The 14,956-nt window shown below is 30.2% G+C and overlaps 1 protein-coding gene and 1 pseudogene across 1 annotated transcript; one reads left to right on the plus strand and one right to left on the minus strand.

Annotated features, from left to right (window-relative positions):
• LOC113367336 overlaps positions 1-7,887 on the plus strand; it is a 32,249-nt pseudogene extending 24,362 nt beyond the window's left edge.
• A 564-nt stretch (positions 7,888-8,451) lies between these two features.
• Positions 8,452-10,904, minus strand: LOC113366639 (DNA-directed RNA polymerase II subunit RPB3). Its single transcript, XM_026608275.1, has 5 exons — positions 10,792-10,904; positions 10,538-10,709; positions 9,350-9,557; positions 8,836-9,018; positions 8,452-8,685 (listed from the first exon to the last, which is right to left on the minus strand). The coding sequence occupies exons 1-5, from the start codon at positions 10,875-10,877 to the stop codon at positions 8,501-8,503; spliced, it is 834 nt and encodes a 277-aa protein (XP_026464060.1). The 5' UTR covers positions 10,878-10,904; the 3' UTR covers positions 8,452-8,500.
• Positions 10,905-14,956: the final 4,052 nt, after the last annotated feature.

Below are 14,956 nucleotides of genomic sequence, written 5' to 3' on the forward strand. Positions count from 1 at the left end.
ATGCATTAGTCTCAGGTTCTAAAGAATCAACTGTTCGAAGTGGCAGAGTTCTTTCAAACGCAGAGTGGCATTCTATTCGAATCACCAGATACGGAAGAAGAATAAGCCTTTGGACGGAAGGTTTAGCAAATAGTGGAACCGTGCCTTACACAGATCAGAATTTTGTTTATATAAATGATCCAACGAATAAAATATTTGTAGGTAAGATCTCGAACAAATGCATATAATGATAAAGTAAGCAAATTAAGCTAAAATCGATCAGCACATAAAACATATGTAGTTCAATAACATTACTATCGTTTACTAAAGTGTCAATTTATTTCATAACAATTTATTTTAGGAGGGCTGCCTGATTTATCAGAATTACCCTTTGGCTCAGTAACGGGATTTCCTGTACCTTTCAAAGGCTGTATTCGGAATTTACATTTTGGCGGCATAAAAATTGCTCTGAATTCGACAAATGTTCGTGGTAAGCTGCATCTATTATTTGTTGAAATTACACACACGACAGCTTAACACCTATTATATATATATATATATATATATATATATATATATTATATATATATATATTATATATATATACAGTGGCGTACCTAGAACTTTTGCCGCCCGGGGCGGTCTCCAGATTGCCGCCCTTTCAATTATAAGTCAGTCAAATAGTAGTTTTCATAAATTAATACAAATAAACTAGTGGTGCATGGCATCGTGCCTTAAGGCAAATTGCTGGCACTTCTCGTACCGAAACATAAAATTTTTAAAAAAGATTAAAAAAGATTGAAAATTTTTTGAAATCTGGAAAAAATATATTTTTGAGAATTTCGAAAATTTTGAAAAAAAATGGCTTTTTTTGAAATTTTTTTTTTATATTTTGAAATTTATTGAAAATTTGTAACTTTTTTTCAAATAAATCGCGCTGCGCAGCTGTTTTGGAAACAAAATATCGAAGCGAAACGGCTAGACATTGATACGGAACCCATAGAAATGTAAATTAAATTTGTTCTTATTATTAAAATCTCTAGAAAATATCAGATAATTTGACGTGGATATATCTAATGATCATTTTGGACCGCCAAATATGTCATTTTTTTACTTTTTCTTATTGATTCTCCGTAATCGCTAGACCTCTAGACCTGTCATCCCAAAAACAGTTCTTTGTTTAGTCAATACAAATAAAATGTTTTTTGAATTACTTAAAACGGACGCTTCGCTCTCTCAAGAACTAAATTACAATTTTTGGCTTTTTTGCCCCGTATCTTTGGAACGGCTGGACCCGTTTTGCCAAAAACTAATTAGCACGTTTTATCAGTACGAATCGAATGTTTTGTTCAAATAGGTTGATGCGTGTTTCTACAATCATCGACAAAAGTTTGTATCTAAACACACACACACACATCAATTTTTTCTAAGATATGCCAAAATTCAGTAACCTCTGAAACGTAAAGATATTTAAAAATTTTCACTTTCGACATTTTTGCGATTACTATATATAACTTACCCTACGGAAGTTAAAAAATTATTAAGTTATTTAATCAATATTAATTAATACACAGAGTAATTTTTTTCAGACATATTTATATGCACTCGTCATCATATTTATATAATGCCCTAAGGCTTTGCACCTTCCGCCAGACCTGATTTTCAAAAGAAAAATTGCCGATTTAAAAAAATATTGATAAATCACTTCAAAGTAATCATTTAAACTTTTCAAAAGAAATGACATTTATAAGCTGATATAAACAAATAAGAAAAATCGCTGAACAAAATCGTAAAGATGCTTATTATACGAATTCAACGAATTTTAATGAATACAATAAAATAAAATTATTAACCTGTTCTTAAATTAGAATTCAAAATTTACACAAATACATGTATACATTTATATACACCGAGGAATAAAATTCTAAATCATCTGGTTAATCGTAATTTATATAAATCAAATATTGACAATAATAAAAATCATAATGATCATTTATAATTCAAGAAAGAAAACTAGTTGGTACTGGTATTTTGCCTTGAGGCAAGTTACATGAACTTCCCGAAATGTGTAAATAACCGACTTAATCAATAAAAAATAAATTAATTTATGAGTGATTAAAAGTATTCCGAGTGGATTTATTACACATCATTGCAAACGAACGAACAAACACGTTAACTCGGAGTATTTTCTAAAAACAAATTTTCAAAAATCAATCATTTTAATTAATCAATAATTATAATTGAACCAGTTTCCGTAGGACTTTAATGGTTTACTATGTTCAAAACCAAGTATTATACACTATCGTTATACCAACTAAATCATCTAATTTTATTTTTAACAAACGTCAAAAAAACATTTTCTCTAACTTTGATAAATTTTTAAAATTAAACTACTTGTCGTAAGGCCGTAATAATTCAGTAAGTTCTATAAGGCAGTGATATACATCGCCAAAGAAAGTTTCATAAAAATCGGCTTAAATTTTTTTTCAACATTACAAGAAAACGGCTAGGTAGATTTTCACCTAAAACTGATCAGTATCAATCCCAACTAATATCTTTCAAACAGTTTTTAATTTTTTAAAATCGGTTCGGTAGTATGAACTTAAATGTGGACGAAAGGTTTAACACTTCTTTCCAAATTACAAAGAAATGGCTCGGACGATCGTCGCACAAAACTGAGAAACGATATGCTTCATCGAGATACATCGAATGGTTTTTAAATTTCTGAAACCGGTTCAGGCGTTTTTGAGAAAACGTCGATCAAAGGTCTAATTTTGACAAATGCCAAAAAGACCATACTAATTTTTGCAAACTTTGACGAATTTTTATAGCCAAACCAGTTGTCGTAGGACCGTAATATTTTAGTATGATCTAGAAGACTATGGTATCTACCGTCAAAAAAATAATCATAGAAATCGTCGATTTTTTTTTTCAACTTTATTAAGAAAACGGCCCGGCCGATCTCTACCAAAAACTAATCAGCACGATTCCCAACTAATATCTTTCGAACGGTTTTTGAATTTTCAAAATCAATTCAGAATTGCAGGCTAAAACGTAGACGAAAATTTTTTCACTTTTCTGCAATTTATAAAGAAACAGCATGGCCGATCGTCGCACAAAACTGACAAATAATAGTCCTCATCGAGATACATCGAGTGGCTTTTAAATTTTTGAAATCGGTCTAGCCGTTTTTGAAAAAACGACGATTTACGACAAAAAATCTGTTCACATACACACACATACTTTTTCCAAATTTGGGCTCATTCGATTCAGAATGGCTTGAAACGTCGAGAAAACATAAAATTAGCGATTCGGATTTTTTGATGAAAACATAAACTTCTCCTTGGGGAAGTTAACTAGTGGTGTATGGAATTGTAAGTTAAGGCAAATTCGAGGAAAATTAAATGTTTTCAAATATATAATTATAAATACTGTAACTTATATATGTTTATAGAAAAGTAAATAAACAAAACTCAATCAAATTTGAAATAAAGGGTATTGTCTAATATTTATAAGAAATATATAAACTGAAGAAATATATATTATTTATTTCAAGTGAGCATATGAACTTTAGGTAGAATTCAAAATAAAATCCACGTAGAAAGTTTTTTGAATCATTCAAATCGGCTGCTTAGTTCTCTCAAAAACAGATATTTTTTGCACATTTTGCTTGGTATCTCTGCCTTTGCCAAAAACTAATCACCACTTCTCCTCATCATTACAAATTGAAGTTTTTTGCATCAATCAAACCGAATGTTTCATTCTCTCAAAAACTCGATTTCTATTTTCTGTACCATCAAATCGGTTGATCGGGGCGCCCGAAAACGTGAACGAAAAAATGCGGACACACAAAACACACACACTTCCATTTTTTCTGAGGTATGCCAAAATGTTCAGAAACCTTCAAAACGTGAAGAAATGTAAAAAATTTCATTTTTGATTGTCGGTCCATTAATTAACTTACCCTACGAGAGTTAATAAATATAAAATGAATAAGTTGCTTTTTACAACTATGTATAAATAAACTAAAAATGCCACGGGCCCCCGACCTAAGGGGGCCCCGACCCAGGAAATCGAGATTCGGAAATACCTTATAACATTGTACATAAATTTTATTTCATTTGAAACTTATATTTTTATTTTTTAAGTTTAAAGTCGGAGTTAATTATTCAACCAAACTTGCATCGAACTTACATTCGGCCGAATATTTAGTTAGTTAAAACCAAAGGAGTCGCCGCCTCACAGCGAAAGTATTTTAAGTGTTTTATCTTTTATGCGATAACGAGCTGCGATGGACCTGCATCGGAAAATCTTTAGTTTATATAATATATCAAGAATGAATTAATGAATTTATTATTGTATATATAATAATTTATACTTTATCGAATTTTAAGATAAAAAACGAACACGTGAAGAACTCTTTTCACAGCATCGACAGCAGGCCTTCGCGGGGCCTCGTATCAAAATTTGTTTCGGGGCCCCCTTAAGAGAAAATTTTTTATCACAAAATATAAAAATACATAAAATTAGAAGAATAGTTATTTATCATTCTAATTATTTTTCTATCTAATTTTCTATAATTTTCCGAGCTTTTCATAAATGATCCAGATAAAAATATTCTCCCCTTATTCGAAAAACTGAATTATTAAGTGATCTTTAGATTCTAAAGTTTCTGTCCCTAGGAACAATAGTGACAGGTCTGATAGACATTTATGTCCTAAAGTGTTTACGTATTTTTTCTTAGTTTTAATTTTGAATTTCGCCGTATTAGTGAAGCACATACAAAGTTTTAAAATCTTTTCAAAATATTTTGCAGCAGAAATAAATTCTTTTAAAGCATTAGCTTACAAGTTAAAGTTCAATACCGCTCGATAACTACGTCCAAGTCATTTATTTTTTGTATAAATCGTTAGTTTGCTTTAGATATTTCTTACGCTCGATGGGCCTCCCTGGCCCGTGGCCCTGTTTCAAGCCATTCTGAATCGAATGAGACCAAATTTGTAAAAAGTATATATGTGTTTGTGGGTGCGTGTGTGTGAACAGATTTTTTGAGAAATTTTTGCAGAAAAATTAAAAAATTTCCGTTCAAGTTTTAGTCCGCAAATGTTCGAAAGATATTGGTTGGGAATCGTGCTGATTAGTTTTTGGTAAAGATCGGCCGGGCCGTTTACTTGTAATAAAGTTTAAAAAGAAAAATTACGACGATTTTTAAGATTTTTTTTTGACGGTCATATTCATAGTTTTGTGGATCATACTAAAAATATTACGGACCTACGACAAGTCGTTTAATTTTAAAAATTCTTCAAAGTTTGCAAAAATTAGTATCGTTCTTTTGGCATTTGTCAAAATTAGACTTTTGATCGACGTTTTCTCAAAAATGCCTGAATCGTTTTCAGAAATGTATAAGCTTTTAGAGAAAACGTGTTCGTTCGTTTTCAATTATGTATAATAAATCCACTTGGAATACTTTTAATTACTCATAAATTAATTTATATTTTATTGATTAAGTCGATTAATTATATATATCGTGACGTTCATGTAACTTGCCGCAAGGCAAAATACCAATACCAACTAGTTAAATCATAAATTGTCATGAAGATCGAACGTCACTACTTAATCAATAAAATAAAGAAAATCAATAAAACAAGAAATTGTTAATGGAAGATTATGTAATAATTAAATTTAAGATTTAAAATTTTGTTTATTAAAAAAATACGTTTTTTAGTTTCCATTTATTCTAACGTTGAATATATTCACTAATATTTCATGTTTGATTTTCAATAAAAATTAAGTTTTGTGTATTTTTTGTTATTTTTATATTATTACAACTAAATTATAATTATACCTCTAAATCAATACTTGACTTTTCTGCCTTTTGTATAATTTTATAATTTAAAGCCATAAAATATAAATTAATCGAAGTTGGTTTGCTAATTGTGATAAAATTCATTAAAAATTGTTTTAGCCAGTAGAAAAACAGCGTGTAAATGACTATTCGCGTTTATTAAACAAAATTAGATAAATTAAAAATTGAGTACCACGATAGGGCCCCATCGAAAGACTTTGCCACGGGCCCCGGAGGGTCTAGTTACGCCACTGTATATATATATATATATATATATATATATATATATAAGTGTTATTATTATATATAAGTGTTATTAAGCCCGCGGACTCGTGAGTTTTCCCTCGTTCTGGACAGCCTGACATTGTGCAATAACAATGTCCATTTTCACTTGAAAATATGGATAAACTATAGTGGTACATGGCTTCGTACCTTAAGGTAAATTGCTGGAACTTCACGTATCAAAAATTTTAAAGTTTTGAACTTTTTACAATCGCGATACGTTAGCTATGTAGAAGCGAAATATCGTAGCGCGTGGTCGTCGTGACGCAGTATAACCGATAAGCATATTATTAAAATATTTATAAAACATGTGAAAATTTGATGTGCAAATATCTAATGATCATTTTTGCCCGCCAAATGGTGTTTTTTAACTTTTTTTTGATATCTGAAACCGCTATACTTACCAAAAATTTTATCTCGTCAATAAAAATAAAATGTTTATTGAATCATTCAAATCGGACGCTCTGTTCTCTCAAAAATTGAAGTACCATTTTTAGCTTTTCTTGCTCCGTATCTTCGGAATGGCTCAACGCGTCTTTGCCAAAAACTAATCAGCACGTCTCCTTATCAATAGGAATCGAATGTTTTTCGAATTATTTAAATTGGTTGATCCGTGTTCTCGAAATCTTCGAAAAAAAATTGTATCCGCACATACATAGCACACTCACATACTCTATCTCTCTCTCTCACATACACACATACATCAATTTTTTCTAAGGTAAGTATCCTCTTTTTATTTGCAGAAGGACGTAACGTGTTCGATTGCGATGGTACTTCTTGCGGAACTGACCTATGCGATAACGACGGACAATGCCTAATTAATGATAAAACTGGTCCGTATTGCAAATGCCCGTTACGTCATTCCGGGCAGCGTTGCGAGCTGAAAATGGGATGTGGCCCATTACGACCTTGTGCGAAAGGGGGTCGATGCATTAGATCTGAACTAGGAGAAGGGAAGTGTGTCTGCCCACCAGGTGTAACAGGAAAATTTTGCGATGAAGGTTTGCAAATTTATTGAATTCTTTTTTTATATTTCATGTTTCTTTATATTTTAATGCGGTGATGTTTTACAGTACAACTGCCTGGTGTTTTACAATTTTCTGGACGAAGTTATTTAAAAACTCAAGTAGGAAGCAACGCTATAAAAAGTAAACGCAGCAAAGATACATTAAAAATTCAATCACAAATTGTAAATGAAAATATTTATTTAAATTTTTCAACTATTCAGCAAGATGGTTTGCTGGTTTGGTGTTTTCAGGTTTTTATTATTCAATTCATTTGTTACATTCTACTGAAATAAAAAAAAATACTATTTTAATTTCATTGCAGGAAAAGAAGTACACCGGAGTTGGTTTAGAAGCAGGATATTTGAAATTTGTCACCTCTTCCCTGGGTTCAGTTAAAACACATACCATAGTATCCGATGGTGTATGGCATTATTTGAATTTGACTTGGGCAAACGGCGATGTGCATTTACACTTAGACCAACATTTTTTATTTAATCAAACTTCTTCATTCGAGGAAAGCTGTGGAGCAGGCGATGTTTACATAGGTATGGCAAACATATCTAATAACACAAAAAATCTTATAACATTGGTTGAAGCAATTTTATGAAATATTCAGGGGGATTTCCTAGCAATGTGACAACTGAAACGTTAACTCAAGGTGTTTTTCTTGAGAGTTTTTCTGGTTGCCTACAACAGTTTTCAATAGGTAAAGAAAATGTGATTGATTTGGCAAAAACTGAAGTTGAAAACGTAGAGTCATGCCAATGGACATAAAATTTATTTGATATCTATTTGTAAGTATGTTATAATGAGAGATCTAATAATGCCATTTTTTATTTTCTATTCAAATTCATTGAAATTATACAAATAAATTCAAATAGTGTAGAACAAAAATTAAACAATTCGATTAATATTAATTCAAATTTGATGTTTATTACCAAGGGCTCATCAAATGACAGACTTCAATTGCAAATTTTGTTCAAAGTCAAAGTTTTAATTCCAATGCGCATATTGTTTTATTTTTTGTTGTTAAGGATCCTAAAATATTTTTTTTTTCAAATATTCTAGACTTTTTGATATTTTAGAATTTTGAAAGAATTTTCTTATAAATTCTTTCAAAGTAGGGTCAGACAACTGAGTTATTTAATGTATTATTAAAAGTCATTCTGTAATCTAAAAAAATGAGCAACATGCGGACTTTGAAGCATTATGATAATTCAATGCCAAAATGTCAAAGCAAGTAGGTTTTGTAAATTTTACAAATATTTAATGTTAATACTGCCATAGTTATAGAACCATTTACAAATAAAACATTTGTTACCATATAAAAAATGGGTATTATTCTTATGGTTAAGTTACAAAATAATATTTATGATATGTTAACCTTTTAATGAGTAATAGCTAAAACATCACTTTCCATTTCAAGGCTCAACTGTGTTTGAAGATTTGATAATTTATTTTTTAGAACAGCAACACCCATTGTCACAATATTTTCTGGCTTCAATGCTCCAGATGATTCCACATTGAAGAAAAATTTATTGGGTTTGAGTTCCCAATTGTATTCAGCTTCGTCTGCAATATTATCATGAGATAATTTTTTTTATATGAAATCAATATGAGAAACTCAAGAATTAAGATTTAAATATATACTCAAATAGATAAACATATTATTAAAATATGTGCTATAAAGGCATAGAGTTGATTTCACATTTTTTAACTCACATTCTTGACTGTCTTGTAACTCTGAATGTTCACTTTTTGGCCATTCATCAGGTTTTGGAAAAAGAGTGTGACGCATACTATTATCTGGATCATATTCAAAACATACTCCAGCTGTGGGATTCCATTTTGCATGTTCCTTACCGAAACCTTTCTTTGCATATGCTCGTAGTTTTAGTTCTTGTCCTATCCATATAATTTATTATTATCAATTAATAATAAGCATATTCAAGCTCAAAGGTAATTATTTAATAAACACACACTTTGTTATACATTTTAAGCTTTCTCACAATGCATTTTTAAACTTCACATACAACATTTAACATGTGAGCAGGTGTTTTTGTTTTAATTTTCTATTAAAATCAATTGACTGATATTATCTATAGTGGGGTGGCAAATCAAGACAAATTTAGATCTTTACCAATAGTAGGAAATTAACTTATGACGAATAATTTAGCAATCATAATGTAAAGATTTTAATAAAACAATTTACATAGCAAAGTAAACAAATATTAACCTTTACGAAGTTTAATTATTAAAATTTCATCAGTTTCTCCATATTCACTTTGATCTTCATCACGATGTCTAGATGTAACAGGCATAACCCTGGCATCACTAGATTTTAAGTCAGCTGTGGTTACATGCCTTGTTTGATCGTCTGTACATTTTACATCAAGAGTAAATTCCACACTGCATTCTGGACAAAAGTCCATACATGTACAATCCTGTATAAAGTTATAAGTAGTATTTGATTTATTTGTTATTCGTAACACAATTACAGGTAAACCACGCTACCACACATAACACGGCACTTCTCTAACATGGCTTAAGAATTGAAACCCCCTCATAACACAGTATTTTTAAAGCACGGATTAGCTCTAACAAGGTTTGTTTAATCTTTATTTAATCTAAAAGTAGTAAAATCGCCATACAATAACTCAATAAATGTAATGAAACTAATGCAAAACATAACTAATTTCACATTTATTATTCGAGCGCGTACGTTCTATTGAAAAAAAATTGTAGACTTATGCAAACAATTAGTTAATTAGTCTTAAACAATAATTCTTTAAATAAAATGAGCATAAAATTTTAATGAAGATAACTTTGCATGTGGTGAATATATAAATATCTTTTCGCTAAAATCAAGAAATTGCAAAAATATACTTTTTTTGTAAAAAATAATGCACAGATATAGAGGTAGTACAGAAAACAGCTCAGAGGATGAGGATCTTGCAAAAAAAAATGATCGTGTTGGATAGGGCTTACTTATCAATTATGGCTAAATCATATTATTCATGTAGTGTATATTACTTCTTTAAAGAAATTAATATATATAACAATGTTTATTAAAAAAACATGATATGTAGCATGTTTTTTGAATTCTTGGAATGTAACGCTCCTTTTTGTGCTAGTTCTTTGTGCCGTATAACACGAATTCGCATAACACTCTAGTTTTTTGGAACGTATTCACCGTGTTATATGGGGGTTTCCTGCATTCAATAAATACAATTACTTTAAAGATACAGAAAATCAAAATATGATCCTGTTTAATCATTGTAAAAAAATTTGAGAATGCTTCTTGAAAAACTATTATGTCTGATATAATAATATAGTAGTTATAGTACTATATACTGGATAAATAAAACATTGCCACATACCCGTAGGTAAAATTGGACTATTCATTCTTATAACTGAAACTTACTCTAGTATATTGTATTCTATCCACAACATCATCTGACACTAGAGGTATCAATCCAATACGATGGGCTAAAAATTCATCACTCAAAACAGTTGAATTAGCCTCTAATTGAATCCAATCTATCGCTAATGTCGGAGTTTCTGCCAGAAACACTCTGCGTAAGCTATTTGCTACACTATAAAGAACAAATACATTTTTTTATCAAAATATGAAAACCGGTATAACCCTAATAATAGTTCTTATCACTGTTTATTTACCTTAACTCTGTATCTTCAATAACAAATTTAACATTTTCGTCTGTTAAATCAGTAATTTGAACTGACGGCTGATTTGCGTACGGCATATTAGAATATTAAAATTAAGTACTTTTAAACTATTTATTCCTAATGACAACAATGTTGACATAAGTAAGGCTAGAAGCGTTGCCAACTCCATATTGAAGAAAAACAAGAAAATTGCTGAAGCAAGCCAACCTGCGTTGAACGACTTCATATGCTTTCTCATTATTTGAGGCAATGTGATGTGATGTTTATTTGTTTATTTATTAGGGTTATGTTTTCTTAAAAAAAAAAAATGATGAAAGTACCCCGCAGATTAGTGTTATGAAGGAATGAGTTATTGAATTTTCCAAAAATTGCAAAAAGCTCGTATATTTTTCAAAAGAGCATCATAAGGTTACAAAAATAGAATAATGATAACAAAGTTTGTCAAATTAGTGGTTCATATATAAGTTTAGCAAAAGTAAGCCAAATAGCTGATTTTAACGTAAAGCAAAATCAATAAATAAAAATTCTCATGGTTAATATTTTAATTAAACAAAAGCGTCCTTTAATGACAAAAATATAGGAATATATTATATTCTATTGTTGACTAGGTATACACCTATCAATCTATTCGTCATAAAAGGATTTGGTGTTTTTTTCAACTATCTCTCAGTAGATTAATATAATAAGTCAATATGTTAGGTCCAAATAAAAGGTCCAGTGAATTAGCTAACAGTAAGGCCATTTCAGAAAGGTCAGAGCTTGTCAGTAGACAACCTATTTCCATTTTCAGTGAAATAAGAAATGCAAAGTTGAAGCGGAAAAAGAGAAGTTGAATCAACTTTTAGAGACACTAAGTAAGGAATTATCTGAGGGCTTTAAGATAGGAGCTGCTATAGGTGAAGGGGATTGTTTCTTTGATTCCATAGCTCAAGGATTGAACGAGCTTAAAGATAAAGGTGTGATTGCAGGCAGTGAAGGATTTAATGTAAAATCTTTGCGAAAAACTTGTAAGCAATATGCACAACAAGTTAATAAATTGAAAAGAGGTTCATGGTTGGACTGTGCTTTAAAAGGAGAAGGTGAAAAACTTTGTGATTATATTTCTTGTATTCAATTTACTGCAGAAAATATTAAAAATGCAAGCTCTTGTTCAGAAAGAAAAATTCTTAAGTTGGAAAACACTATATGGGAAAGACCGGAAATTGAAGGAAAAATGATATGTGAAACATATGGCATAACAGTTAGGATTATACAATTGAGAGATAAAGAGATAGATGGATTACATATTACTAAAGGTAAAGTAGGTACAGGCGATAATATTATTCATATTGGGAATTACAGGAAATCATTTTGTACCACTTCTTAGTAATATTGGAAAAGATATAAAGAGAAGCAAAAAAGTTTCTATAAAGAAAGCTTACGGTAATGTGTTACGTTCAAATTCAAACAACATATCTCAATCTCACATTTCTACACCATTACAAGATATTGAGAACTCTTTGTATGAACAAGGTAGTCAATCAAGGAGTCCTGCTAAGGAAAATACTGAAATGAGTAGAAAGCGACGGCATTCTGTTACAGACAAAGATCATGAAATATCGAAGAGGCAGTGCAAAGATGAAGACCCAAAATTTCCTAGTAATTTACAAGATGAACCTGGACAGGATGAACTACATAATGCTTGTCAGATTAGGCAACACGTTCCTCATCATTTGATTGAACTCATTTACCAATTAGACTTGTCAGTGCTGTGCTCACTTAGAAAGTCTTTATTTGAACATAAATATCCTTTTTTGTCATTAGCATTTGAAGATTCTCAAATTGATAAATTCAATGATATTGCCCTTCGCTATGAAAAAAAGTGTATTCTTATACGAATTGAAAATGTAGACAAATATTATACAGATAATGATATTAATTTTGCTAAGCTATTTTCTAAAGGAAAACAAAGGTTCTCTATTAATAGCTACTTTGATAGTTTTGTTAAACATCTGACCTCTAAGGAAGATATCTTATTAGATAATATGGACTATCTTGTTATCTTTACCAATACAGGCTTGGATCTTACAGAAGAAAAAGAATTAAAGAAAGAGCGATCTAGAGATTTTTATCCTTTTAAATTTGAAGAATATGATTTTTAAAAGACTTTTTATTTACAAATGATAATATTCAAGGGCGTGGTTTTTATCAATTTTCGCAAGACAAAACAACCAGAAAAGAACTTTTAAAGCGAATAGAACTTTCATCTTCTGCACTAAAAGCAATGAAAGAAGGAGCATTTTCTCAGGAAAAACTAAAGGAGATTTTTTTAGATAGATTAATATTTGCAGTAAATCAGCCCAATAGAGAGGAATTGAACAGCATTATTAAAAGTGAAATAGAAAAAAATTGTAAAGTTCAGAATGATTGTATAGCATTACAGGAAGAAATATGTGATCTCGCAGCTTCAGAAAAATATAAAAAACTTGGGCCTAGTATTATATATGAGTTCAATTTGTTGATACTCTGTTTTCCATAAACTCTAGAAGCCATGATATATATAATTACATTGTTATTCATTTGAAAATAAAGTTACTTACATAAAGGCTTATAATACAAAGAGTAATATTGGTTATAGTCAATTATTTCCTACTAGACAAAGGAAAAAATAATACATCTTCTATTAATAAGCATTTTGCTCTTTTTATTGAAGAATTAGAAATATATCAGGATATGCAATATTTTATAATCTACACTAATGCAGATTTAGACCTTACAAAAGAAAAGAAATTAAAAAAAGGACAATCTAAAGGTTTATATCCTTTGAAATTTGATAGGATAAATATTCGAAAGAAAAGATACAAAGCTTTAAGAGATTGTTTGTGTATAGATGAGAATAGTCTTTATCGATTTGCTCTGGAGACAACAACCAGAGAAAAACTATTAAATCTATTGAAGCTTCCGCCCTCTTTGCAAAAAAAGAAAAAAAATAAAGAACTTTCTACTGAGAGCGAAAGAGAAATAAAAGAGAAATTTTTAGATAGGCTAATGTTTGTGGTTAACCAAACCAATAATGAAGAGTGGAATGAGATTATTAGAAATGAGATAGATAAGTCTAATGTTCCATATAATTATGAAGAATTACATGAAATAGCATTACGTTGGTTAGAAACTCATGAATTTGGCCCTATAATAAATACAACAATAGAAAAGCTTTTGAGAGATATAAAAAATAATAGGTCTAGTTATCAGAAAATACAGAAAAATATTGATGAAGAATTCAAATTTGCTAGAAGTGCAGTTGGTAGAGAAGGAATACCTGCGTTTTATCAGCTTTTAGATTTCCTAACTAAACGGGAAGGAAAAAAATATCTGGAAGTTCTGAAAAGAAAAGGAATAAATCTAGCTACTGTTACAAGCATTTTAAGTGGAATAAGAGCTAATGCTTCAAAAGTTTTTAAAGAATTGTTTGATCTATGGTTTGATAAGCAAGAAAATAAAACCCAATATTTAAAAACTCTAGAAAAAGAAGGAATAAATCTAACTAATATGTCCAGTATTTTAAATAAGGCAAGAGCTAATGCAGCAAAAGCTTTTAAAGAATTGTATGATCTCTGGTTTGATGAGCAAGGAAATAAAACTCAGTGTTTAAAAGCTCTTGAAAAAGAAGGGATAGGTCTAGCTAATGTATCCGGTATTTTAAGTGGAACAGGAGCTAATGCTGCTAAAGCTTTTAAAGAATTATGTAATCTGTGGGTTGATGAAAATGGAAATAAAACCCAGTCTTTAAAAGCTCTAAAAAAAGAAGGAATAGATCTAGCTAATGTTTCGAGTATTTTAGGTGGAGCGGGAGCTAATGCTGCAAAAGCTTTTAAAGAATTATATGAATTATGGTTTGATGAAAAAGGAAATAAAACCCAATATTTAAAAACACTAGAGAAAGAAGAGATAAATTTAGCAAAGATTACAAGTATTTTAGGTGGTGCAGCAGCTAATGCTGCAAAAGCATTTAAAGAATTGTATGATCTATGGTTTGATTTGCAAGGAAATAAAACCCGATATTTAAAAACTCTAGAAAAAGAAGAGACGAATCTAGCTAATGTTTCGAGTATTTTAGGCGGAGCAGGAGCTAATGCTGCAAAAGCTTTTAAAGAATTATATCATCTGTGGTTTGATG

The sequence above is a fragment of the Ctenocephalides felis genome, unplaced genomic scaffold, assembly GCF_003426905.1.
Source record: "Ctenocephalides felis isolate EL2017-DRISC unplaced genomic scaffold, ASM342690v1 CF-g0.4_SCAFFOLD_01170, whole genome shotgun sequence".
NCBI lineage: Eukaryota > Metazoa > Arthropoda > Insecta > Siphonaptera > Pulicidae > Ctenocephalides > Ctenocephalides felis.

Coding starts and splice junctions, on each gene's coding strand:
- LOC113366639 (XM_026608275.1), bottom strand. CDS start 10,877: ATGCCGTACGCAAATCAGCCGTCAGTTCAAATTACTGATTTAACAGAC. Junction 9,019..9,349: donor AATAATTAAACTTCGTAAAG/GTTAATATTTGT, acceptor TTATATGGATAG/GACAAGAACTAAAACTACGA. Junction 8,686..8,835: donor GTTACAAGACAGTCAAGAAT/GTGAGTTAAAAA, acceptor ATAATATTGCAG/ACGAAGCTGAATACAATTGG.